Source organism: Dermacentor andersoni, chromosome 4 (assembly GCF_023375885.2).
Source record: "Dermacentor andersoni chromosome 4, qqDerAnde1_hic_scaffold, whole genome shotgun sequence".
Classification (NCBI taxonomy): Eukaryota; Metazoa; Arthropoda; class Arachnida; order Ixodida; family Ixodidae; genus Dermacentor; species Dermacentor andersoni.
The window spans coordinates 145,028,926-145,056,525 of record NC_092817.1 but is presented as its reverse complement, the minus strand read 5'-3'; the positions used below and the strand labels follow the sequence as shown (position 1 = coordinate 145,056,525).

The 27,600-nt window shown below is 43.7% G+C and overlaps 1 protein-coding gene across 1 annotated transcript in view; it reads right to left on the bottom strand.

Annotated features, from left to right (window-relative positions):
• The window catches only part of LOC126537869 (MAM and LDL-receptor class A domain-containing protein 1-like), a 255,308-nt gene that overhangs the window by 107,340 nt on the left and 120,368 nt on the right, over positions 1-27,600 (bottom strand). The window contains exons 24-32 of the mRNA XM_050184966.3: positions 26,390-26,525; positions 24,419-24,527; positions 20,760-20,841; positions 16,087-16,212; positions 10,701-10,848; positions 8,764-8,875; positions 5,539-5,635; positions 5,262-5,312; positions 2,313-2,393 (exon numbers count right to left, since the gene is read on the bottom strand). Of these exons, the coding sequence (XP_050040923.2) occupies positions 2,313-2,393; positions 5,262-5,312; positions 5,539-5,635; positions 8,764-8,875; positions 10,701-10,848; positions 16,087-16,212; positions 20,760-20,841; positions 24,419-24,527; positions 26,390-26,525 (942 nt within the window). The remainder of the gene's footprint in view (positions 1-2,312; positions 2,394-5,261; positions 5,313-5,538; positions 5,636-8,763; positions 8,876-10,700; positions 10,849-16,086; positions 16,213-20,759; positions 20,842-24,418; positions 24,528-26,389; positions 26,526-27,600) is intronic.

The following is a 27,600-nucleotide window of genomic DNA, read 5'->3' as shown; positions in this document are numbered from 1 at the left end:
CATGAAATTGACGTGTTTGATCTTGTGCGTTGTGCCTAGTTCTCTTTTTACCGTCATTTTTTTTTTCTGAATTCATCAGGCTGGTGAGCATGGCGTTACTTTCAAGCGAGAAAAAGGGTGTTGGGTAGCCGTGTGAGACTGCTTGCCAATCCATTTCTTCGCCTGACCATCGCCTTGGAGAAGACTTAAGGACCTCTAAAATGAATATGTTTGTCATTTGGTGCGTCATAAGTTGGAAGCGCGGAGAGTGCTTGACATAAACACAACGCTGACAGCGCGGTTGAACATGAAGCGAATCAGCCGTCTGTAAGCCATCCCGAGCACGATTAGTATAATTATTGTTGCTTCGTTTATTTTGCGCTCTTTATTTATTTTAATCTGCAGAATGACAACAATAGTGCTGCTCTAATTTCTGCTGCACTTCATAAGCTGCCAATTTCTAAGCAAGAGCTCTTTAAGAGTACTCAGTGTTCATTCCTAGTGCACAAATTAGTACTCGGGTTTGCTAATCTTCTGAGTGGTTTTGTAGTGCCATCATTTTTTCTTATTACGAAATCATAAGGCACGGTATATATTAACATCCGCTCTTAACGGACTCCTTGAACCGTGTACTGAGATCCTCCGCTATATGTTTAATAGCCGCTCCTCCAACTGCCTTTTCTCAACCACGTTCTAGTTCGCAGCCAGTTATTACATCAGCCTTCTGAATGCGTGGAATGCACGATGTAGGAAAATGTGTGGTCGCACACAACGAATAAATATCGAATATATCAAACGCTCTAGGTGTACACACATCAATGTGAACATTACTGTTTTCGCATCCATATGATGTTTATTTTTCCTCGGTAGATTTTTTTTTGAGCCCGTGTAGTACCAAAATACGTATTGTTTCTGTATCATACTGCTGCTTTGCGTAAAGAAACTCTCTTTCTTGTGATTACCATCGTGTAATGAAAGCCAACCTAACTAGTACCCCTACTTGAAAAGGGCCTTTTCTGAAATAATCCTCATTTAAACTTAGAGCTTAGCGAAACTGTATGTGACGAGGAAATGAGTTTCGTTTTTCAATGACGTAAAGGTTGTGTTGTTGGAAATAACGCCCACGCTTGATAATCCGTTAGCCTCTCAAGTGAAGTTGGTTTCATCCTAAAATCAGGGAAACCAATCTTTCTTTAAAAAATCGCGTTTTATGTTTTAGACAATGCGGTAATCGACAATTAACCTAGCATGGTACTTACCAAAATATTTTCGGAAGTTAAAAACACCTATGGCTACTTAAGGTTTGCTGCTATACACTGCTCGAAAAATTCTTAACAGTTTTGTGCACAGAGGATAGAGGCTGCAGGATTTTTTTAGTAACAAAGGATGCCCAGCTTCTCCTCTCTTGTTGGGTTTTGCATTGAGAGCGCTCTTTCTTATCAAAAGTATGAAATAGTCATATGGACGGTATCTGGATATAATATTTGTGTCGGTACTGAGATGTTCAAGCAATCATAGCGTCGGCATCACAGTGAAATATGCCTTCTGATACGTTGCGCTTCCAATGCGGTGTATAGTTTCGACAGCTATATTGTGCTAATCTTGCTCTATTTTTGAGCTGACAGGTGGCAATAATTTCTGCTCGAATTGCTTCCCTCTTACGTAATATACAGACAAAAAAACCCAGCTGGTTTCCGTTTGGGGCAACGGCTTTTATTTTCCGCTTTAATTTGTCAGCATCAGTGCACTGATTTAGCCCTATTCGCATTTCTAGCTCTGCTATATTCACATTTGCTAGAATGTATTTGTATAGCCGCTGGTCTATATCGTGCTCAGACCGGTAAGACCAGCTCAATGACATAATCACTTCTCAATCCGGCGCATGTTGTTGACTGGTTTGTTACCAAGTTGAAAATGCAATTTTTCGTTTATATGGCATTGTTACTTGCCAGAAGAAGCATCTACGTTTACGTAGAGAAAGTAGCCTTATTCTCATGTTTTTCTTTTCTTTGTACAAATATGGAGGTGAAGATGCAACATAGCATGGCGCGTTGCCAAATTAACACTGCATATTGTATTTTATTTTCATCTAATTTTGTTGTATTCGAAATGTATTCCATGTTTTTTTCTCAACTGTGACGATACAACGGCCCCTTTCTAATAAGAGTCAATTTTTTTAAAGCTCGCACCGACGATTAGAATAAATGCCCTTTCTCAGCGTTTCGCTTGTATCTCGCATCATATCCGGGCTGCATATGCTACGTAATCTCTTCCTAAATAATTAGTGATAGGGATTGAAATCGACGTGCAATATAAAGTTCAAGAGGTCTCACCTTCCACGGTAGATGTTGTGTGGTCTTTAGACAGCTTACTGAAGGATCCAGCCCGTTCAACCTCGAACCTTGACTCTTCGCCTGTTGGGAGATCAGAAGCAAATAAGAAGTGTTGCAAATGCACCAGTAAAACATAAACTTAATTGCTGATGAATTCTTGCGCAGATGTTCCAAGTAGAACATCAACCATGCACTAGAGAAATGTAGTTGACGCGCAGAAGTTTACACTGCTTGTCAGAGCTCGTAATATTCCTCTGCTAGGAAGAAGGGATCCGGTTTTACTTCTTGAGAGTGCTTACAGTATGTTGCAGCCTCAGTGACACCTATTGAATGAAGAATGTACCACTTTCCGGGTGCAAACCAAAAAAATGCTGTCAACTCTATCACATCACGCTTTCATCACCTTGCTTGATCAGGTAAGTCGGCTATCATAGTACTAACAACTTTCGAATGTTACGCAGGCAGATGGCTACGCAATATAGATAGATAAACAAAAATTGTGACTTCAGGCAACGCATCGCGGTAGTTCAAAAAATGGGGACCATCGGTTGTGCAAGATCTAGAGTAAATTTTTACACAGTAGTTCGGCTGTGGGACTGAAAACTGCTATGGAGTTCGAATTTGGGTTGGTAGGTACACATGGCATAAAAAAACAAGTAACAGCGCAAGACATGGGACATAAGGATACTCACGAAGCACTAATTATCAAAAGCGTTCTGCGTTTCCATCTTATGTCATGTAACTTGTGCTATTACTCGTTTCTTATGCAACATGTATCAACCAGCCAAAATTCTTACTTTATAGCAGCTTTTCTTTTTGGATAATCCAAGCAACCTTTCTGCCGTACTACTTGAAAGTGGTTCATTACGTTCCACATTTTAAATGTTATTTATCCCCTACCACCCTTTCAAAAAAACTAAGCCTGCTTTAGCGAAAACACTTCTTAATGTCTAACCGCTTTCTTCGTTGCTGTAGGTGACCATAGCTGTATCTAATACGCACGAGCCCACTCGGTGTGTTGCGCTCGCCCGCTAATTTCCAGGCGCTACGGACTCATTGGGATTTTTGCGGCCTCTGGTGGCCTTCTCGGTTAATCCCGCGGGCGCAAGAGAGCACATTTTACAAGACGTTTCTGTACGAAGCGAGGCGCGTCAGTTTGTTACAGCAGTTTTTAGGACGATAGCGTTAATAGCCCCATGCCACAGAAAATCTGGTGTCGATGTCCGGCGTCGGGCGTCCTATTAGTGAAAGTTGCCCTGTGTATCTGTACGGCACTAAAGTTCCTTTCTACTACTAAAGTTGCTCATACCTTGTCTTTCATTGTTTACAAAGTTGTTCCTCGGAATTTTGGAAATGACAGGCAAGCAGCAAATGTCATGAAAGAAAACACCGGCAGCGCATGGGTTTTAAGTTGAATCTTCTGAAACTGAAATATTAAAAGTCCGAAACAATAATCGAAGAACAGCCCATGCACGAGGCTGCGTTTCTATCATAAAGCTCGCCTTCGTGCATAGCGTTCGCCGCCAGGGTTTCCCGGTAAACATTACGGTTACATAGGTTGCAGTTGTCGGGAAGCTTAAGAAGCAGTCAGGGATCTTTGAATGCTGTCGTGTTCCGCTCTTAAAAGCCAAGCTTAAGCGTCTTCCAAAATTTTGAAGCTGGCGAATGGCGGTGCCGAGCAGCACGCGATCAATGTACTGAGAGCGATTAGATAGCCGATCGATTCCCTTTGAAAAGCTTTATGCTCTCAACGAATGATTTTTTTTCAAGCCAAGCTCATATTGCCTGACTCGCCCCATCGGTGTGGCTGTCGTCGTATGCTAAAAACCAACCCCTCCACACCCACAGCTGGCAGCTGGAAACCGTCCTCATCCACAGCTGCTTCAGAGATTCTCCTCCTTACCCGCTCCGCGAGCGTCGTTTCTCGCAATTTCTTTGTTTTTTGCTAAAAACAACCATCTCTATTTAATGTGTCTGGGCAGGCGTATGGGGAGGCCTCGTTCGGTTGGTTATGCCGAACAGTAGGCTGCGTTGAAGGAACAGCAGCGGGAGCGGGCCCGTGAACGTGCTTGCCAGGCGAATCCACCGTTTCTCACCCAGCAACAACCACGTCTCTTTATTGCGTATCTCCTCCCCTAGGGTTGGACAAGCTTCGCGTGCACCACTGTTTCTGGATGGGGAGGGTTCTAATTCAAATTTTTGTTTTTTTAAATGCAAAGCATTGCTTTGTCTAGCCGGAGCCCACAAGCGTGAGGCTCACCAAGGTCACAAGCGTGAGGCTCACCATTTGCACGAGCACTCCCGTACGCCCACTCGTTGGCCGCTATTGGCTCGGCTCCTCCTTGCTCCACGCGCATGCGTGCACTCTCCCACGCGCGCGCTCGCACGCTGCTACTCGCTGTGCGCCTCCTCTGCTTGCCCCACACGCCGGTGCACGTGTGCACATCACAAATAAACGTGGTTTGGTTAAGCTGATCTTGGTACCTGTATTCTTGCAGGTACCTCAATGGGCCCTTAAGGTTTCAAGAGGAAGAGGAGCGAAAGAGTGCAAAAAATGCTCTGCACAGACGCGTACTTTAAAGAGCGCTTTGTCGAAGACAAATTTCTTGCGATGTGTAACGTATGCGACCGCCTGTGGCTCTAATCGTGTGCCGTCACGGCGTCGCGACCCGCGAATGGGGCGGTCTTCGAGCGAGCGTTTCCCATGGAGGACGTTGTACGGTGTTAGCGCCACGTGCAGGAGGGAAATGCTTCGCATTGACTTAGATATCAGGGAGGGTGGCTAATGTCGAAATTTTCTTTCTATTTCTCCCAAGAACTGCTACACAAATACCACTAGGTAGATAGCTTGTTTTAGTGGTTGGAGGGAGCGAATTGGGGGGGGGGGGGGTGTTGCGTGAGAACAAAGACCTACACTAGGTGAATCTTTTTGCCGAAACGTTGACTTACCTTTTGCCGGAATTATCCACGGGAGGCACTCATCTTCAAATGTGCACAAGTCTGCAAAAAATAACACAGGGTGGCTGAAAACACAAGCAACTTCGTTGATATCTTTAAAAATATCGACTCGGAGCCTCTGGGGCTGGAGCTCGTAAACGAAAACCCTGTGCTTTCTTCGCAAGTTCGTAAACTTAAAAAAAAAAAGTTTAAATCTTTCAAGCATCACAATGGTTGTAGGAAAATAATTGTTTAAACAAGTAATGCGATATCCATAAAATTTACTCACTGTAAAGCGGGCATTCGCCGTCCGCGTATTCGATGGTGTCGACCATGACACCAGACTGACGCTTTTCACCAGCGGGGGCGACGACTTCGAAGACAAGCTGCGCATGAAAGAGCGGGCTGTTGTGAAGTATCGATTCCGTTTTAGTTTGAACCGAGCTTTAAAAAAAAGCGCTTCCGGGAAATACCGCATTTTGAGTTTAAAGAGATTGAATACCTGCATAGGTCGACGTTGATTCACTGAATATAGTTTTAATTATTCTCTTTAGGCGACCTTGTGGCGATGGTAATGGACCGTTCCCGAGCTTTAGGTGAGACTCCCGTGAACATGTGATTCAAATACTACCACCCAGTTGACAATGTCATATAATGGATCACTTACTCTACTCTTCGCTATGACGTCAGCCACTCCATAACAAACTGGCGAAAGAGAGCCAAGCAGCTGCTATGTGTTATTGGGCAGATTTCGTGATTGCGAACCCCCTCACCTAAATTGTGAGATATCAGGTTGCGCTGATAAGGTGGCGCACAGGGAACTGGTATAAGAAAACGTGAAACGAACGCGTACCTTATGATCTGTTATACTATTAACGCTAATTTTGAGTTGGATGAATTAATAACGAAATATCTATGCGATATGAAAAGGAACGAAAGACGACTTAACTTCCGAACTTTCTGTCTCCATTGACGATCGTCTGCTAAAGGCTGCGCTTTCTCCTCCATTGCGATCAGTGCCGTAAGCACGATGGCATCGGCGGTTCCGGTATTCACTGATTGTTCGGGCTCTTCCAGCTTTGTGATTTTGCTTTCACTTTCTGCATGAGCACAGCGGAATTCGCTGCACGAAAGCTGAGTTGCCTCCGTACAGTTGTGTACTGCGCTTCCACCTCTACTCTTTGCCGCTTATGTGCTGGCCAACGCTCTCCTTGAGGTTTGCATTTGTCGACATCTCTGACAAGCAACAGTATTGGTGCGGAGTTGCACACTGGAAGGATGTCATAAGTAGCAACAGAACGCTCTATCTAGTGCCTCAAAACGGCCGAATGGCGGTAAACGTGATGCTTGCGCACCCAACTGACGGAGCGGGTTCGAGGAAGTTTCCTCCACGCGCAGTTTGGGATCAAAACTCATCTCAGCTGTCATGTGGTCGATACACGCGGACAAGTATGGGGTTCATGGGTGTTCGAGTGCAGACAACACAGCGACCGGTCGCCCATTGTTGAAGCAAGCGTAATTGGCCCCAGCGTCGCTCGCCAGCCCATTCCAACAGTCGTCACCAATGGACCAACTACGCCGAAAAAAGAAGAAAAAAGAAAGATATCTGCGGCCTGGACAAGTATTAGCGAGCAATGCGAGCTCCCTAATCCAAAGTAGTGGCCAACACACCTTAAAGAAGAATAAAAAACAAAACAAAGAAAACATTCAACTGTTTGAAGCGCGACCGACGTAATTCTGGGTAGGGGCGTCGGGGTTGGCGCCGCTTTGCTATTCTCACTGCCCCCCCCCCCCCCTCTTCGCGTGCACTAGCGGCAACGAATAAGGAGAGGAAGGCGGGCGGCAATGCGGAGGCCACTTTAAACTTTAAACTATCCCTAATTTCGCTCAAACTTGAAGGCCATTAAATAATATTTGGGGCAGTAGATTCGTGACGTAAATCACTTCAACACTTAGGCATTTTCTTTATTACTTAGAAAAGGTCTCCAGGGCCCCTTAGAAGTGTGCCATAAAATACATTAACGTTCCCATTATTAGCTTACCAGGAAAGTGTGTCAAGCAGCTCCGAATAATCTTAGATGTGGCACAAATGCATTTTCGCGAAGATTTTGGATGCATATCTATCGTCGGTAACAACCTAAGAATTACAAGCTTATTTGTACACTGTCCCAGTAAAACAAAATTTGCATAGATGCGCCAGCCAATTAGATTCGCTTATTTACCTGTCGTCAAGCGGTTTCACATGTTTGAAGCAACAATTTTCACTTTACAGTTCGGTCTTTGCGTCTACAGTTTGTGAAAGAAACCAAGGCATATATTACAGGAGATCCTGATGTCACTGCTCAGCCAAAGGTAATATTTTACCTTGGCACCACTAGCCTTTATTTTCGAATTAGCCGACATTTACATTAGCCGACCAGTGTAATTAGGCTGTGGGCGGACTCCAGCTGGTTCAGCTCTTTTGCAAAGGTTAATAGCCGGTGTAATGCATTTTTATGGGTGGAGCTTCCTTGTAATTCTTAGGTTGTAAACGGCTATAGAAAGTGACACTTATCTAAGTAGACATGGCTACCCTACTTCTAGTCAAGTTCGCAATACGAACTTAAGATGTACCTAAAAAAACTTAGAACGCTAGTTAACGTGTGAATGTTCTTGAAAATCCACCTCCACATTGTTATTTCTCACGCATGTAACGTCCGCTTCTTTAGTAATTCACTTGAAGGGTCTCAATTGCACTATAAACTCCATGCCTTAAATACATGTGTTCCAGTTAAACACGCACACATTTTATACTAAGCCTTTACTTTGCAAGCACACACACGCATATTGGAAAGAAAAACGCACATTGCGCTCTTATGAGATAATTCTGCTCCCAATTAGCGGGACGAAAATTGAAATCGACTTTATGGCTTGCATACCAACATCAGGAGTGAACATTTGCGCTCACTGCTAGACGTAATGCAGCGAATGTTTTGTGACTCAGGAGTAGTGCTTAAAAATATTCCTTTCATATGTGAACGTCCTCGTAATAATCACCAGTAATTATGAATTTATACCATATTTCACTCGCTCTTTAGTTACACCCACAGGGCACATGTTGTAGGACAAGCTTGCTGAAACCAACTGGTGCGTAAGGCGTGGCAATTTGCTGGAGAACATTTGCGAAGTAGTTTCGAGAATACGTACAATAACGTGGGCACTGAGCGGACTATTGCTGTTTCATTAAACGTTTTCCCACAATCGATTCACACGCAATGCTTGAAAAAAATGAACATTCTGGTAACTCACTTTGCATGTTAACTCTACGGTGCGTAAGGTCATCCGACATTCCACACCGTCATTAGCAATATATATATATATATATATATATGGGGGAGGGGGGATGTGAGTGTGTGTGCGTGTGTGTGGTTGCAAGCACTAGCTAGGTAATGAAGAAGGAGCTTCTGGCAGACATAAAGTCCACTTGTGCCGTCTTTCAGAAGCTTCAGTAAAGTATAAAATAGAGAAAACTCACGGCCCAGTAGGTTTTCGCTGAGACGGTGACCGTGCGCGCATTCCACCAATTGCCTTCGTCGTCTGTGCGCACCGACAGCAGCGGGTCCCGAAACGCCGTCTCTTTGGTGTACCTGTGAAACCGCGTCCAATAAGACCAACGGTCAGCATACTTAACGAATGCGGGAGGTGCGGCTGAGCTCTGAACGTCTGTTTAGTATGATACATGGCTACAGCGCTAGAAAATACGATGGCATAAAAACAAGTTGAGCAGGACCCGGCGCCCATCCTGTGTAGCTCGCCTTTGGGTCATCGTGCTCTCTAGCGCTTTAACCATGTACCATAATGCCAGTAACCAAGTAGGGCCGAGCTTTCAACATTAGTCAGAACGTCTCCTCACTTTCCCTAGAGACAACGGGAAAATAATAGATTCCTTTATTTAAGATATAACTCCTAAAAATATAACATTGCCGACGTAAGAGATTAACTACCCACTGAATTTTAAAGCATATAAATAAAGCAAGAACAGCAATGTCACGATAACATTTAACGCACAAAAGAACTGAGTAACTTAAGATAACGCTAGCTCGTTAGTCTAATCTACTACCAATGGTACAATGAAACAATAAAAAAACAATAATTGTGAGAACGCTGGGGGGAAGGCCATTCTAGTCGTAGCATGTGCGAGAACTTGCGAAATAAAACATTGCTTGAATTTTAGAACTGTACGCACCCACAAACACTAGCATTGAAAATGATAAATGCAAATCTCTTTATGAAAACGTTCGGTATACTTAGGCCCTCACGGATGAGGTCAAGCACTGCGCTTGTATTTCCTTGGTTACCGTGTAATGTGCTGTTTAGTCATTTGTGCCTGGTCCACACACTACAAGAACGCATGAGTACACCAACACATATGTTTTTGTTTTTGTTTTGCCTGTGTATATGCATGACACTTTCATGACCAGTGCTGAACGAATTACAAAGGTCCCACAACAGCAGATTCCGCGCATCGCTTCAAGTTCAGCTTTTCGATTGCGTTCAAATTCGTACAATTCCCGTCCCAGTCAATGGCGTTATTGTGACAATTCCTTTCCAAATCTAGAGTTAACTCATAATTTCATTATTTTGGGCTCACAAGTAAGTACACAAGAGAATCGTAGATTTGTGTGGCAGTTTAAAATGTTACACCTGCAACACAAGCATAAAGAAAGGTTATGTCACGTGAAGTAAGAAGAGAAATATCACATGACATTAGTTCTTCTAGTGTATTCCTGGTGCCGACAGAAACATTGTGAAGGTCATTTGTGATGGTTCATTGCATTTGCAAGCGATGAAATATTACATTTTGTATTCCTTAAAAAGAAATAATAAAGAATACTAGGCTTTTACTTTTAGTAGTAGTAAAAACGTCTGTATTGTTGGCGTAGGCCTGAATGCCTGCGAAGGGGTGGGGTAAAATATAGCCACGCTCATCTATCCTTAGACCCTTACTGAAATACTAGTGGTTTCAGCCTGCCAAGAAAAAATGAGAAAAAGGGCACTCGACCATAGATGAATGAGTTCCAAACATTATTTTTAAATTTCGCACCGATGACCACATCGCTGCGTCAAGGATTCAGCGCTGTAGGAGACATTTTCCTATTAAAAAATTATTGATACATTGTGCTCAAGTTTTCGCCCTTAAGTTTATTTCGAACGCGACGTGATTATGTTATGTGTTTGTTTATTGAACGGCTAGCCTCGTCCAGAAATCACCAGAGCGTATGACACTATGGAGACTTGATACAGGAATAGCAAGGTCGGCTTGCACACCACCCTCCTCTTCCTGACTAAATTTTGCGCCTACTACGCTTTTGAAACGAGCAACGTGTTTATTGTTTTATTTTGCAGGTGTCAGCTAATAATGCAGCCTGATTTATTATTGAGCATTTGCTCAGCTTGTTTATAGGGGCCCACCTGTACACATTCAGTTGGCATGGGGCGCCCTTGCCCCTCCACCAGAAGGTGACGCAGGTGGCTTCAGTCGGCTTCCTGCTGGACATGAACATCCTGGACATCGGGTGGTGTGAGACCAGTGCCGTCGTGTTCAAAAACAAGTAATAGCCTGCAAGGTGTCATGTCATCGAATAAGCACTACTGAGTAAAGTGCCCCTAACGCTTAATGCGTAATAACGGTCACCGCTTACACAGATTGAGAGAGCAGTTGTTCATAGAAAATTAGCGATTTATCTACTAAGGCTACTACTTCAGTTGTTCTTGCTTAACCGTATGTGATCCATAGGTATTGCGCCAGTAGTGCAGAATACAAGTCATAAGGCAGGGTAAGGTAAGGGCTGTAGATTTATACAAAACAGGTTTATTTTATTGAATAATCTGCAAAGCTGTACAGAAATAAAAATAGGGGTGCCAAGTAGTCCTCCAGACTTTATACGCAGGCTCGAGGTTGTTTAAAGTTATCCGAGTTAAAATTGGGTAAGCGAAATTTTAACTCACTTAAATGAGAGATAATTGAATAAGTCATCTTCTCAAAAAATATGCAGCGTTTTTAATCTCACAGAACCATTATCATGCCAGGTTGCTCTCAACTTTATTGAAAGGGGTCCTGAACCACTCTTCATTGAAATTGAAAAATGCACTTGTCGTTAAAACAGACTATTTCAGAAATATTTTGCCGCAGAAAGTACATCAATGAGGCCAGGAGAAGCGGAATTACTGGAAATGAAAGATCGCCTGTCCTCTACTTCGCCGTGTTTTCAATTTTCAATTTATTTCCATAAGAACGCAGGAAGTTCCGAATAAGAAGTGCAAATGTTTCCTGGTGCCCTCGGTCTCTCTTCAAGGCCTTGCACTGCGAAGGCTACAGCGGATCGGGCCACTGCCCACAACGCTTCGACTACTGAAAGTCACTATGGCGTGCAGTTCACATTTGATTTTAGATGTTCACGTAGACGCCAATACTTCCGATTTCGGCGCAAACTATGCGTCAAACTTGGAGGCTATCGCTCAATTTACGGCTGAGTTCATGGTGTCCCATTGCTTTGGCGCACTACTGTGTAATACTGGCTATGCCCGGCTGTGTTTTCTCGCACCGAGTGGAAAGTGCTACATTTCTATTTGCACTTAAACGTTGTAAACGCCTCGGCAGCGCCCACATCGAGTGAGCGATGGATGCAGCACTGAGCGCTCGCGTTCGAGGTATTCCTAACCAAAAGAGCTTCGACAATGTTGGTGACACGACTCGAAGCTGTGCAACTTAGGAAACAGAGGACCTGTTCCAGTCGGATTTTGGCGCTTGGGCGGGCTCGCAACCCTGCCTGGAGCCACGTAAGTCACCCGAAGTGCGTGACTCCTAGCACGCAATTATCCTCAGCGGGCTGCAGCGAGCTGAGGATAACTCGTCTTGGCATCCCGCGGCGGCCGTAGCATCTACGCAACGTAGCAGAGGCAGCTGCGTGCTACTGTAGTGGCTAACTGCAGTGCGCAATGATTGCTATGCGCACGGGCTGGAGTGTGCACTCGCGCTCATGTACTCCAGGCTGGCTGTCTTAAGCCCAGACCACACGTACGCTCGCGGACGCGTGAGCTCGCGTCCGCGCGCCTGGCGCCTTCCGCGCCTCGCGAGGAATGGCGGTTTGCATCCACAAAGACGTGCGACAGCGCGCGCTCACTAGGCCTACTCACAGACGCCTTGGCAGGCGCCGCTTCGTACTTTGATATCGACAGTGTTTCAAAATGCTTCGATATCTATAAACGTTTCAAAATGCTTCGATATCTATAAACGTAATTGTTATATTTTTATAGCTGCTAGATCAGCGCGTAAAGGAAAGAAGAACAACTTTCGTGCATGATATAAATCTGCTTCACGGAGAGTTGAACGTTCCGCGCCGTAGCTGCGTAGCCAGGCGCGCCGACGCCAGGCAACCCAAGCGCGCGATAACAGGGAGGAGCTGTTCCCCGAGATCACGCCGCGTTTCGACGCGTACGAGCCATGTCGCACCATCTGCGCATGCGTGGGCGCGTGAACGCGAGCTTGCACGCGTCCGCAAGCGTACGTGTGGTCTGGACTTATTGTAGTGCGGATCAGCTTTGTCCTGCGCCCGCTTGACCGACGCATAGTATAGCCTGATATAAGTGGCGCATTTTGGAGCGATGAAACTACATCAGTACGAAGCGAAGTCTGCCAAAGCGTCTAGCCAGGAGCGGCCTGAAGTGAGCGCGCGTTGGCAAACATACATCTGTTCTGACTTTAGGTTCCGCGCGGTTCGAGGCTAGTTGATTGTTCAAAACTAACTGAATTTAGCGAGAACCCGATGGCTACCACACTGATCAGCAGTGCGGCCAAAGTTTCATTCCTACGTGGGCGGCGCGCGGACGAGCATTAGCAGACTATAGTCGGCGATAGTACGAAACTCGTACTTCCGGATGTACGCAGTTTTTATTGAAAATTTTTAACGCAGATTCTCGTTTACTTCAGCGTGTTTATTACGCTGCGCCAATAAACATGCCCAGCAGCAATAGGAACAAGCGCACTGATCTCAACACCCGTGTTGATTGATGTCAGCTATTGGCCTATATAGCAGCCACGTATGGGAATCTCTTATATGACGAAATATAGCAGCCCGAAAGGAGCGAGACGAAGGCTTCTGTTCAAAGGTGAGTCTCTGAGAAAAATAGGACTTCGCGCTACGCTTGCGAGCCCCGCGCGCCACGTACGGCTGCAAATTTTCGGCTGAGATGCTTACAGCAGCATGTGCTACCCGAGGACTTTTTCCCCAAGCCCGAAGGGTGTTTATGATTCCCTTAATTTTACGTGGGAACTACGGCGCTGCTTTACCGTTCCGCAACACTGTCAGCAATTGTTCTAGGCACTAGAACGTACCCGCTTATGCAGTAAGTTGCAGCCGTAGTAGCTGACCTATGTTGGCGACAAGATCAAAGCACGATGTTCCTGCCTTGATTTCCAATGGAACGCACGACAAACGGTTGATCGAATGATCGTTGTAATTGCAAGTGATTCCTTCAGAAGGCAGCACGAATTCTAATGGTAAATGGTACAGTTAGTCGAGGAAGGTGGTGGTCTTTACATATTTACCACGAATGGCAAGTATAGGATAGCATACCGAACACGAGTTAAAGCACTGACATTGCGGTATTTTAAAGTCATTTAATTCGAGATGAGAAATAATTCAAACTGCTGCATTGGACCAGGCAGAATCTGATGTATTCCAATCAGGAGAAAGTTCCTCAAACTTTAACTTCGCGAACAGTGTGACAGTTGTTTGGAGCCAAATTCTTCGTCCCAACCTTTTGTCTATCTGAAAAATCCAAGCCAAAGGCCAATTTCTGATGCGTCGCTGGCCTCGGTAACGTCTCGCACTGTTGAATTGGGCTGTTTTGTTTTTGTAATTCGTGACACGTTACGGTGATAGACCACACGTTACCTTGATACGTAACACATTAGGCAGGCCGCAATGCAAGTGCGGCCTCACTGCGGAACCGAGGTAACGTCCTTTCCACTCTCCCCTTTTGTTGTATAATCAAAATATTTAAAATTAAATTGAATTATGGGGTTTTACGTGCCAAAACCACTTTCTGATTATGAGGCACGCCGTAGTGGAGGACTCCGGAAATTTCGACCACCTGGGGTTCTTTAACGCGCACCTAAATCTTAGTGCACGGGTGTTTTCGCATTTCGCCCCCATCAAAATGCGGCCGCCGTGGCCGGGATTCGATCCCGCGACCTCGTGCGCAGCAGCCTAACACCATAGCCACTGAGCAACCACGGCGGGTCTAATCAAAATATTTGTACATGAGGCAGGCAAATGTGACGCCATGAGCTGGTGCCCAGAGTCCGAATTCACACGGATTTCTACTCGTAAGTGGTATATTTTATTGGCTGGCGGCCTTGCTATTGAGCATTTCCGTGTGAGAAATTGTTCACAATGCCACTAACATCTTCGGATTTTTGAAATGAGTGATTAATCGGGAACAGCTTTCATTATTGTAGTGTCAGCAGACCGATTGTTTCCATTCTCTTTAGGTGTCAATTATTTTTTTTTTTCATATTTTGAGTTGCAGGTAGACAGAAACAGTCTATATGAAGAGCTACAGCTCTTGAAACAGCAGTCAAGTGTGTTTTCGTTATCGCCGACTTGACGGGTTAATGCTAGCCGGGCCTGGAAAATAAATCACAGAGACATCAGCGATAAATCGTTTTTGTCTAGCCCATTCTATGCCAGAGGTTGCCAGGGATTACTAAACGTGAGTACTAAGTTGAAGCTACCAACACTGCTCACTAGTGCTTTGCAGGTATAATTGTTTACTTGAGGCGAAGCAAGCTGCAAAGGCGCTGAAAGTTCGACAAGTTTGCAGGCATTCATGGTCGGGAAGTTATTAGCAGCGCGAAGGAACGTAGACAGAGGGGAAAAAAAAAGCGGACAAGCTGTGTCTTGTCTGTTTTTCTGCCTTTCTGTCCACGTTCTCTTTTTTTTTTTTTTTTGTGCTGCTTTTAGCTTCCCAGCCATGAAACGTCTGAAGATAGCCAAATACGCGCATCAAAGGGGCGGTTGTCGTCTCTGTAACTGTCTAGCTCCGTATAGCCATTTTCAAGACTCCGAGAAGGCAGACTTCCGTTGCGGAAGCATGTTACAGCGCAGAATTCACTCGAAAATGGTGAAGCAACTGCCACTCATGGGTGACACTCAGCAAATTATAGGAAGTTCTTCGATGAGGGAGACCCGCAACTGGCACATTTTGGAGAGAACGCCTGGACGACTAAGACTGGTGCTTGGCACGGAAATTGTTAATATGTCTAGCATAAGTATTGGCTTGAATTTCCGTTTAGAAACAATTATAACATAAGAGCTCTTGAGAATATAAGCACAGTTTTGGTTTAGGGAGAACCGATGGCGATTCCCGTTTCGTAATACCTTAGCAGGAGCTTTTGCGCGCCCTTCGCGTATGAAACCACAGAAACCAGTTACATGGGCTTTCTGGAATGCAATTACCGATAAGTTCTGGGCTTTAGTCTCATAGAACAAAGTCAGATAGACGTATAATTTCAAATGGCCGTTAAATAGAAGCAATCAGTCGGTGTGCGCGCCAGCCTGCTTCATCTGCACTGTGTGGCATAGGGGGTGCTGCTTTCACCTGTAGTGTCTATCGCAGCTATCCCCTCTTTTACAGGCGGGCAGCCTATACATATCCGTGGCAAGTTATGCCTGGAGACACTGCACCAAATGTACACACGTGGTGAGCACACTTCCTGACGGTGTAGCTACAGGGGCAGGCGGACTGCCTTGCTGCTCTGTGCGCGGATTTAGCAGAGAGGTTCGCCACATACCTTCGAGGCTGTTGAACGTGTGGTCGGGGACACCAATGTTCGATGCGCGGCGACGTCTCCACGGGGCGACATTGCCAAGACTGTTGGAAAACTTGCACGACAAACCATCCTCCCAGGAGCAAGAATCTGAAGTGGAAGATTCATGCTCATCATGAACCCTGTTAGCGAAGAAGACCCTGTGCAGGAGCTATTTCTGCTCTTCTGAACGACTCAAGCGCATATCAAATTTTATATCTGGTTCCCATGATATAATTTCTGCACGCTTCCGTAAACTCTCCTTTTTTTCTTAATAAAAAATGGATTACCTATCTTTATCAAAGTAGATTGCAGCTTTGCACTGATCGGCAATCCATGCTGGTAACAAAAAAAAAAAAAACTTCAGCGCTAAAGACACACCGGGAGAACGAAACAAGCATGCGTACTGTACCCAAGAATGCAGGTACAGTCGCTTATTAGAAAAATTCATCGTACTTAATAGACCTCTGTGTCAGCTGAGTTAGCTAAGACAGCTGACGCGTGAAAGTTTAGGAAAACTTCACAAGAATGTCTCAGTAGGCAGTCACATGCTATGCATAGTTTGACGACTTAAAATGAGCGAGCCTATCTTGGCTAGGGATTTTGCTAGAAAAGTGTCGATAGTGCTCGGCCTGAATTCACCATTTTGTTCATGCGTTTGTTTTTAGTACACTGCCACTTGATCCAGTCAATCTAACATCTGATATCACCTATGCTCTGTGTATCTTCTGAATCATGTTGCACTTTCTAGGTATGTATATGCAAGGCCTGTCATTTCCTTTTCACAAGCCGTAGCTGCGCCCTCAGATTTATTCGGAAACCTTTTTGTTAGCATTAAATAATAAAAGGTGTACCCCATGGGCGCAGTCATGACCTCCTCGCTACTGCTGTTCACTTGAGAAAACTGCATAAGGAGCGCTCTCAGTATCAATGTATTAGTTTTGTAATACTCGGGCGACAAAACTATGACAATCTTAGCGACATACATTTGTAACGAGAGTTCGAAATCGTTAGCACATTTCGCACCTATACATATTTGAGTGAAATTGTCAAAGTAGCCACGATTCATAGCAAGAATGAAACACGCAGTTATGGACATGCGACCACATACAATCGGCTGCGAAGCATTTTAATGCGATTAAGTTTTGAAAATATTAAAAAAAACGAATAACGCTTCTGCAGGTGATTGTCATCAGTAGAAAATTGTCGATTATGTTATATACAATATACTAATGCAGTTCATTACACCTAAGAAACTTAAATATTTATGCTAAATATGTATTTTTCTTATGTTTAATCAACTGCTCGATAGCCTATACTAATCTCAAAACTTATTTTACACCATAAATTAAAACGCAATATAATATCGAAATACTTAGCACGGCCATTCGCGAAATACCCACTTTGCTTTCTTCCTAATATTTCCTGCAGCATTCATTTTTTTTAAATAAATCTTTCGTTCAGAAATTATATTGCATTGTTTAGGAAGTAGTGCTGGTGATTTAAGGGGCAGCACATGTGCCATACTGCGATAGCCACTGCGATAGCCACTGTGATTTAGTTCACCGTAATTTATTAAAGCAAAATATAGCGGCAAAGCGCGGGCGCAGGAGGAATGCGCACAGACAGGTTATCACTACAGAATTTCGTGCCTTCATTATGTCTGTTCTTCAGAAAATCGTCCTCTTCTAAAGTTCCGTATCTTACCGAATGCTTTCATCTTGCTAATACACCTGCCTTCCTTCTGTCTCTTTTGTAGTCGGGAAACAAAGCTCTAGTTTGTAGTGTCATCTTGTTTGATCTAATAATGTATTTGTAGCATAATAGTCAGAACACCATAGGGTGGCTCTCAATAGCCTGGCAAGAAAATTAGAATACTCGATTGGCTATTAGTCTCTATAACCTCTGCAAGCGTTAGATTATGAAGGTCAATTTATGAAAGCCTCATATAATTCACAATAGAGGCCAAAATATAGTTATAAATTGATCATGGATCGTAACTTTCACTGTATTGAATGGAAATTGGCGACGTTTATGGTAAAAAAACAGAAGTAGCAACCTTCTTGTGCAAGCCATCCTTCATCAGGCCATTGATTAGCACACGACATGCCAGCATGTTGCCAATCGCCTTATTGCAAACAGCAGGGTTAACACGTTAATTTTAACACAAAGAGCAGGTAGTGTGAATTTATTAGCCAAATTTTCCTTTTTACAATGGCATCAAGTGGAGCAGGCACGAAAAATGCAAAATGCGTAGGAAAGCATGTGAACGGTTATAGCAAGAAGCTAAAATTTGTGCCTAATGAACTGAAGTCTACAAATGTTCCAGCGAAAAAAGAAGAAATAAATACTATACGCGTATACATGTTTTTAAAACCTTTCACCCTAAGGCATGGTTATCATCTGTAGTTCTCAAAGCTCAAGATAACGCGTTTTCTCACTCACAATAACATCTTATAGGTTGGAGACAAGCGCTAAACATCGATACAGGTGAGGGTATCATTCTTGTATTTCTCTATTTTTGAGGGCATCACGATCTCTGGGATTCAATTAGTGTTTTCTTGTGCGAATCTCAGAAAGTCATTTGATTAGAAAGAACGTTGTTTCTTCTTTAATACAGGCTCCCATGTTGCAAAAGCTTTTTTTTACAGCTGCTGCAAAACACATGGATGCATTAAACTTCTGTTATTATATTGAATGACAACTTTCTAACAGTTCACAAGAGGCGCTCGGTCAGTGCTCTTACTGTATGTCTCTATGAATTCATCCTTCGCAAAGTTTTTTTGTTGTACTATCACACGTTGGGCACAGCGTGTATCTTCATAATACACTTATTTAAATGAAGAGAGCAGGGTGAACGGCAGATCTTACTGCTGTAGATGAACCGTGATTGGCTAAATACAACCACGATTGCAACCATACGAGAGCAGAGGCGCTAAAAAGGGATACCGCATAACTATAGGCTATAGTGCCTCCAGCGAACTTTGCACTCTTCCTCATAAAATACCCATAATGTCCTCTACAGTCTGCATTATATCCGAGCTATCTCTATCGAAATGCTATGCGTTTTTATCTCAAACCATACCCTGCGGAGTAACATGGAGTTGCATGTCCATGGGCGAAAAAACGGGCTTTTCGTGATCTTTTTCTCTGTCACTGCTAACAAGTGTCCGGGAGATGTTGAGAAACCCTAGAAAGGTCATTAGGCCTTGCAACGCTATCCCTTATTTGTTAGGCCACATTACTGGGTGCGCTGTCATTAGCAAGACTGGCCTGTGCTGCTAGGTTTTGTGGAAAGCAGAATATGATTTGAAAACAAAAAGAGCTCCAAATGAAGCATTGTCAGGCGCTGAAGGCACAAATACGAACATATATGAACAAATGACCTAAATAGACATATATAGGTGCAATAGAATATGTGCTAAATGACTTCTTATCACAGAATTTGTCCTCAGACACAAATAAGGTGCGGCCTTATGGTGCGGGAAGAAATAGGCATTTGCCTATAAGTCGTTCTCCAGACATAGAAACATAAGGGACAGAAAGTTCTAGGCTAACAAACAAGCTCCAGAAACACTTCGGGAACAAATGATAAAACGACAAATGATAAGCGTAGCTTGAATAGGCAGGAGTACAACACCTTGGATTAGGGAGGAGAAAAGGTAGCCAGCCGTCGCAGTATAGTTGCATGTAAAAGGAAGAAGAGTTGGACAGGCCATATAATGAGCAAAACAGATAACCAAACATTGCCAATTAAATTTTGCCATCTCAAGGGAAGGAAAATGCAGTAAATGACTGCAGATATATAGGTGGTGTGAGGATATTAGGAAATTGGTGGTGCTAAGATACAGCCCACCGACAAAAACAGACTTAAAGGGACACTAAAGCGAAACAATAAATCAGTTTAGACTAATGAATCATTGTTTGAGAACCCTGCAGGCAGTCATTTTAAAAAAAAATACTTTATTAGATGAGAAAATGAAGGTCCAAGTATGAGTATTTGAATTTCGCGCCGATACTCAAGTGCCGGTACGTTAGCGTGACGTCAGGGATTCCAAAGCATGTTTTCGCATTCGGGCCGCGTTGGCTGAATAAAGGTTCTCGAAACTTGCCATGTTTAATATTTGGTTCCTTTAGAACACAATGTAGTCAATCTGTACCGCTATATATAATTAGTAGGCCCTAGAAGATGCCATCAAAATCCAAGACGTCACAGCCTCCCGGTGCGAGAACTTAAGTAGGCGTCGCTACCCGTATTTCGTTCTTGCGCTTTTTCTGGCTTACCAAACGTCTTATCGTTTTAAGAGCGGTGTTTTTGGTGTTGTAGAACGGTAATTTACTGATGCACAAGAAATCATTTTTCCCTTTAGTGTCCCTTTAAGTATTTACAGGTCACTGTGAAGTGCCTTCATCGTGCAGTCTGTACAAAATAGAATAATGAATTTAGATGACAAGTAGAAACGAAAACGTACTAAATGAAAAACACTGCAGTTATAGTTGAAACGTTTGGTTCGCATACGTGTATTATCTCCAAGTTCTTTATTTTTCTCACTGACCATCAAAGTGGTCGGTAAGTCAGGTAACACCCTCATAGTTAAAATGCCAAATAAGCTTACAGTAGCTATGTTAAAGAAGCGATTAGGAAAAGGTGAACTAACCCCGTTGCGGGCATGGTCCAGCGGTTACCTGCAGATCGTCCAGGGATACTACACCAAGTCCTATGGACGCCCGGATCTCCATCTGCATAGGCCAGAACAGTTAGGTTTAATGGCAAACAAGCCCAGCTTCGATGCACTCTCTGAGATGCCGCCTATGACAGTACTCGAAGTAGCGAATGACAGTGAGCGTCCTGTAGTCTGCTCTGGCATTTTTACTTGCATTCTACAAGCATTACCATGCAGACGTTATTTCATGGCTCCATTGAAAATAGGCACCTCGTACGCGTCAGGAGAACGCGCAAGCGTAGCGTAATATTTGGCAGCTGTAGCGGAGCCTTAACTAACGAAGCTCCATTTTACCACTGGGCATCGTATCCACTGTGCCACGCCACAACTTCCTCTATAGCTAACACGAGATGGATAACACATGCAAACAGCTCAAAATGCAATCAAGATGGAGACATAGGCAATCTGCCTAGGTATCTGAAGAGCAACCCATGCTTCCAATGAGTCAGTCAAATTTCGCAGCCTACTCTTGTGCCACATGCACACTACGGACATAAGGTGCAGAGTGCCTATATTTGGTCTTACGAGATGCCTGTCACATGTTATTTTCTGGCAGAGCTTAATGAATAAAAAAGTGGGTTATGCAAATTACTGAAAGGCGAAAACAGAATTGGTCTGGCGTGTTGTCCACGTGTTTCACGCGGCGGCTCTGCGATGAACCTATAATCTCACACTGCCCAGGAGGTCAGAGCATATTGATGGCTTTATTAGGGAGTTAGAAGAGCAGGCTATAGGGAGAGAGAGCACTACTTGTATGGTTATTGAGCTGTGTGGCTAACAGGTGTAGTGGCACACGGCAGGGAATCGGCAAAGGAGCCAATACCTTTGACGTATGCCCCTTGTATTCTACCTGCCTGCCATTTTGAGGCCAGTCAATCTTATAAGAAGAACGTTTCGCTAGGTTGCAAGGAATGCTCCTCTACAAACTTTTTTTTTTATTGATATGATATAAGGAGATGTTGGCGCACAGTTTAAGGCGCCGGCTACTCCTCATCTCTTCAGTGGTTCTGTGATACATCTTACAGTGTTCAAGGTGACATATCAAATAGTCTTTTCACACAAGCACCAGGACATATCACACAACGTTTCCACAAGAAGAATATGACGTAAGGAACACATGGTACATACAATATACAATGTAAATGTCTCCACACTTATGTAGAAGAAAGTCTCAAAAGTACAAAAGATATTGTCGCCTAATAACACATTGTCTAGTCAGCGGGTGGTGCATACATCGTGTGAATGCATTATCACACACAGTCACATTAGAACAGTCAACATAACATAATTCACAAACAGATGGATATATACAGTGACAATGAAATGAAGGGAACAATGAAAGCACTAATAACGTCCAGCAATGCCGCTGTCTTCAAGAAAAGTCTTTAGTGCTTTTAAAGCACTCTTCTGTAAGGCCGTTGTTGGCCAAGGGCCCAAAAGTTTCCTTAAACTGAAAGGTCTGCGGTCTAATTTAATTAGCGCTGATTTAAGCCGGCTTCTTGGTGTGTCGTGATGTGGGCAATCTAGAAGGAGGTGATATATATCTTCGTCTACAAATCCACAATCACATTCGGGGGTTTCCGCACGGCCAATTCTGTGTAAGAAATGCTTTGTGTAGGCAGTGCCTAGCCTTAATCGATGAATAAGGGTTTCCATAGTTCTATCTAATGACAATGAAAATTTGAATTCAATAAATGGATCAATATGATATAAGTCCGAGCTCTTAGAATTCTGGTCAAACCAAGTGTTTTTAGACATTTTGAGAGACGTTGTCCTTATAATGCAGCGTAATTCATCCTCTGATATTGGGAGCGGAGCCGTATCACCTTTGAGGTGCGCTTGTCGTGCTGCTTCATCGGCTGCTGTGTTGCCAGGAGTGTCGCAATGCCCTGGTATCCACTGGAATGCTATTGAATGTTTCGCTTCGCTTGCCTTTGTGAGGTTTTTAAGTGTTTCATATATTATACTGTCACTGAATGTTTTCCCCTATGTGTTGCAGAGTGATGTTAGAGCCGCCTGTGAATCGCTGAAAATTACCCACTTTTGCGCATCTCTTACTGACAATATAAATTTTATGGCACATAGAATTGCGAACAGTTCAGCCGTTGTGGACGAAGCCGCACGAGATAACTTAAATGATTCTTTTTTGTTGAGGTGCGGTATAATGAATGATGAAGTTGAAGAGATTGCTGTACTGGAGCCATCTGTATAGACGTGTGTGTATCCTGAATACCGCATATATATCTGGTACAGCGCTAGTTGTTGAGCAGCTCGAATGAACATGTCTCTTTTGCTGAATATCCCATCTACTGACAATTCGATTTTTGGAACTGTAAGCAGCCATGGAGGATATTCGATGTCTGAGTTCCAAAATTCATTTCTTGGCAATATGTGAAGATTTTCTTGAATTTCTACATGAACATAACTTCTATCTCGTTTCATTATATCTAGAGCCATTGGGTGGTTTTTATGCTGGGTTTTAAGACGGAAATAATGCCGGCATGTTTCTGTAGTTCGTATAACTGGAAATGGTGATTGGCGAGCCTCAGCTATTACAAGAGAACTAGAAGTCGCTCGTGGAACTCCTAGGCATAGGCGTAGTCCTCTAGCTAAAAGACTTTGAAGTCGCTCTTCTGACGTGTGGGAAAGTCCGTGTAAGATGGGCGCGGAATACGCAACTTTTTGTCGTATTAATGCATTGTGAACAGTCAGCATGGACGATACTGATCCGCCCCATGATGTGCCTGCAAGTCTGCGAAGTACAGTCACTATGGCATCGACCTCGTTTTCGAGTTTTTTTATGTGGGGTGACCAGGATAGCTGCCTATCAAGTATTATGCCTAGAAATCGATGCTGTGTGACAATCATTAGAGGGTGTCCTTCCAGATTAAGAGTGAAATTTTTTAACTGCCTTCGAGTGAAGGGCAATATAGCTGTCTTTGCGTGTGATAGTACCATTCCTCTCTCTCTCAAAAATTTGTTGATTACTCTTACGGAAGCAAGCAGTAAAAAGGCAGGTGGTCATTGCCATAAAAGTACTCTGTGTTTTGGTCAAATGCAGCGACACAAGACATCGTCACCAATGCTACTGGTGCTCTATGCACACTGGTATTGTAGTGCACGTATGCGCTAGTGCATCGCTTCTATGACAAGCTCCTCTGTTATATAAAATTCGTCATTGTTTGCATCTGGTCTTAAGTGGTTGTCTACCGCAAGAAACGTATGAGGCGCGGCAACTTCCAGGCTACTTCTTAGGAGATGTCTAATGGGCTGACAGGATTCTACAAGCTTAAATGTTAATCAGTGTAACGGCATTACGGACGCGTACCATCCGTATATTTAGAGCTCAAGAAAGTTGAACGATCTGGCTGCTTGGTTTAGACTTTTGATGTTTTCCAGCTACCTTCACTGTTGACGTTAAGCCCGTTTCCAATATTAATTTTCCAACAATAGGCTCCTCTCCGGCACCGATGGCAACGGGATTTTTCTTCTAAGTTTGTGTTACCCGTGCTTACGGTAAAATGGGGGGGTTCTGATAGTATAGTGCTACTTCAAAGTAAGCCAGAGAAATAACTTTTTTGTCAAAGGCATACCTCGAACCCTTCTGTAGGTATGCTGAAAGAGCCCAGTACGTGCTCCCAGCGGTTACCGGTCCGTGTGACCGCACGGAGCAGTTCCTGCTTCCCCGAGAAGACGGAAATCCTGCGGAAGGTATTGCACCATGACACGTTAGCCTCGAAGTTGACGAAAACACCTGAAAATGAGACATTGTATCTGCATATATTTTTTGTTGCTTGATGTACTCCGTGCTTTGTGCTTAGTATTTAGTAGTGTACTTGGCATTACTTTTCTTTTCTCCTTTAGTAGCATAGTTCGCATGAATAAATGGAGCTCTTTTGTATAAGGACTGGTCCATGGGCTTACTATTACCGACATTTATTAACATTGTGCAAAACTAAACCCATATAGAAATATCCGAGAGAAATTTTTTGAACGACCTGCATATAGTTTCATCATTTTTTCCTCCTACAACAGTTTGTGAGGAGAAGGCTGCCAGGCACATGTACTCAGCCATTCTCACATGAATAAATTTTTTTTGAAATATTATGCGGATGTGGTTGAGTCAGCATTGCGAATGTAAGGTATTTCCAGCACAGTGTACACAACACACACGTGAAAGCAACCATGGGTACAACGTAGATTGAGCATTGGATATCCTACCCGTTTTTTTTGGTTCCCATGGGTTTTGTTTATTTCTTGCACTGAAAGCTACCATGTTTTTAATGCATAAGCATTCTTTGGCGAGCTCCTGAGCCCTGTCACCCGAAAAGTGTAATGCCTTGTATCTGCACGAAAATGCGTAACTTTCAAAGATATGGCAGTTAATCGTTATGATAGCGTAAATTTAACTGATCGGCAGCTTTTAGGCGATAAGGAACAATTCAAAGCAAAAGAATAAGAAAATACGCTTATAACACGTAGGGTTCCTTAGAAAATGCTAGGAAAAGCTTACAGTAGGGGCGCCCCAATTGAAATTCGGAGGTGGATCATCTTCATATAGGGGGTTGGGTCATCTTGAAATTTGGAGGTAGGCAAACTGAAAATTGGGTGTGCGCCAGCTTGACATTTGGGAGTGGGCCAACATGAAATCGACAAGGGGGCCAACTTAAACTTGGGAGTAGAACAAATTGAAATCTGGGGGGAGCCAACTGAAATCTGGAGATGGGCCAAGGGGTGGGCCAAATCGAAATTTGGGTGTGGGCCAACTTGAGATACTGGAGTGGCCCAATGTTAAAGGAACGCTGTTGAGCGCCCTTCAAGTTGTGAACAACTTGCGGGCAAGCGGGCAAGAGAGCAGACGCTTGGCGTGTTTTCATTGGTCCTTACCAAGGCTCAGTAACAATGCCCACGAAATACTGCGTGGACACGGAACACGCGCTTAACACAGGCTTGCAAGAGCTACAGCGAGTGTAACATGGCATCGCAGCGACGCACTCTCCCCTCACGCAACGCCTCATGCGCTACTGCGGCGGCTGGTGTTCGCTTTCGACGGCTCTGCTCCGTCGAAACGCGCTGGTGCCCGGAGTTGTGGCTCAATTTGTACGATTGCAGTGAATGGGCCGGGTGCGGCGAGAGAAATCTGACAATTGTCTACTAAAGCCTAAGCATTCTTTGCCTCCGAAATGGCCATGGGCAGACGCATATGAGCTAGGAAAAGCAATTGCGCGAAACTAAGCAAAAGCGAAGTCTCAGCCGAGCCAAAAGAGTGCTTACGCATTAGTAGACCGTTCTGAGCATCTCTGTATTTTTTCTGCTTTTTTCAATTTGTAATAGCTGCTTTATTTCAGATACGTGCCACTTCGTGCTTTTTAAGAGTTACGTTAAGAATCTGTAGCTTGGAAGTAGCGACAATGAACTATTTCATGTTTACTGAATACCTGCGCACACGCTGGCACGTACACAAACAGCCGCATATTCACTTAGGCTAGCGGTAGTATTGCATTATTACTGATGCAGCTTTCAAGCGCATACAACTGTCTGAGTGTTCACTTTTATTTACTCACTTGCCCAAGTATTGGTGAGCAGCAAAGTGCCAGAAGCTGAAGCAGGCCCCGCCTGTAGCGTTCACATCCAATACGGGGCTCTTGAGAACAGCCGTCTCCTCCGTAACATTCTTGTTTTCCGCGAAGATGAAACGACCTGTCAAAACAAGCGAAATTCCGAGGAGTCTTTCTTGTCGTAACGGATGATAAATATGAGACATAGGGCCACATATTTATTTCATCTCTTATAGATACCGCACCGTACGTTACTTTCAACAAATTTTAGCTTTATTATCTTGGTTTCTTGGGTATGTTGTATTGAACACAGGTTCCATACTATTTGACTGTACCTTTATATGTTATGTTTGGTAAACTGGTTGCAATTGACGTGTTTGTTTTGAAGAACACTGTGAAGTACGTGCGACAGGGAACACTTATATCGGAGTAACGAGATAGCATTCAAGGGAAAAAATAAAATTTATAATTCAATTTTGGTTTGAACCCTGCATTTTTTAGTAGCGCGATGTTCCGAGGCATACAGGGTAGACTTTGAGTGAATTTGAAAAATTTGATAAAAGGGGACGGAATGTCACCTTCGCATGTTCGTTGTGCTTTTATGCATGGATTTGTGTACATGTTCTCTTCAGACAAATGTCGCAGACATAGTACAAGACTGAGAGAAGTAATAGAAAAGAGACTAAAAGTTTACACAATAAAGTTTTCAACGCATCACAGAGATTCTCAAGGGAGCACACCGAATAAGAGGAGGCCATCAATCCTCTCATTGTCCTTGAAATAGGACACTCGGAAGGTAAATGTTTTTTTACGCCGACAGAATCAGCATCACATATCACATTTTTGTTGTATGCTGTTATAAAGAGAGAGGAAGAGAAGGACAATTGAAACACAGGGGGATTAACAAAGGCCTAGGCTGGTTGGCTATACCCCGCACTGTCGGATGTGGAAAGGGAAGGAAAGGTTATTTTTTCATTATAAATTTACAGGAACAGGTACAACACCTAAGCTAGTAATCAGCCAGAAATTACAGAACAAAACTTATATTCTGCCATTGCTAATGAAAGACATTCACGGCCTCTCAGTCAACCGTCAATATAGGAGCCGATCTATTAAGATATACACGATAGCATCGACTATATATAAAGATGCATACGATGCATTAAAACAAACCTACTGTAGTATTCTTTCCCAAGATCGTGCAGTATATTTGGTTA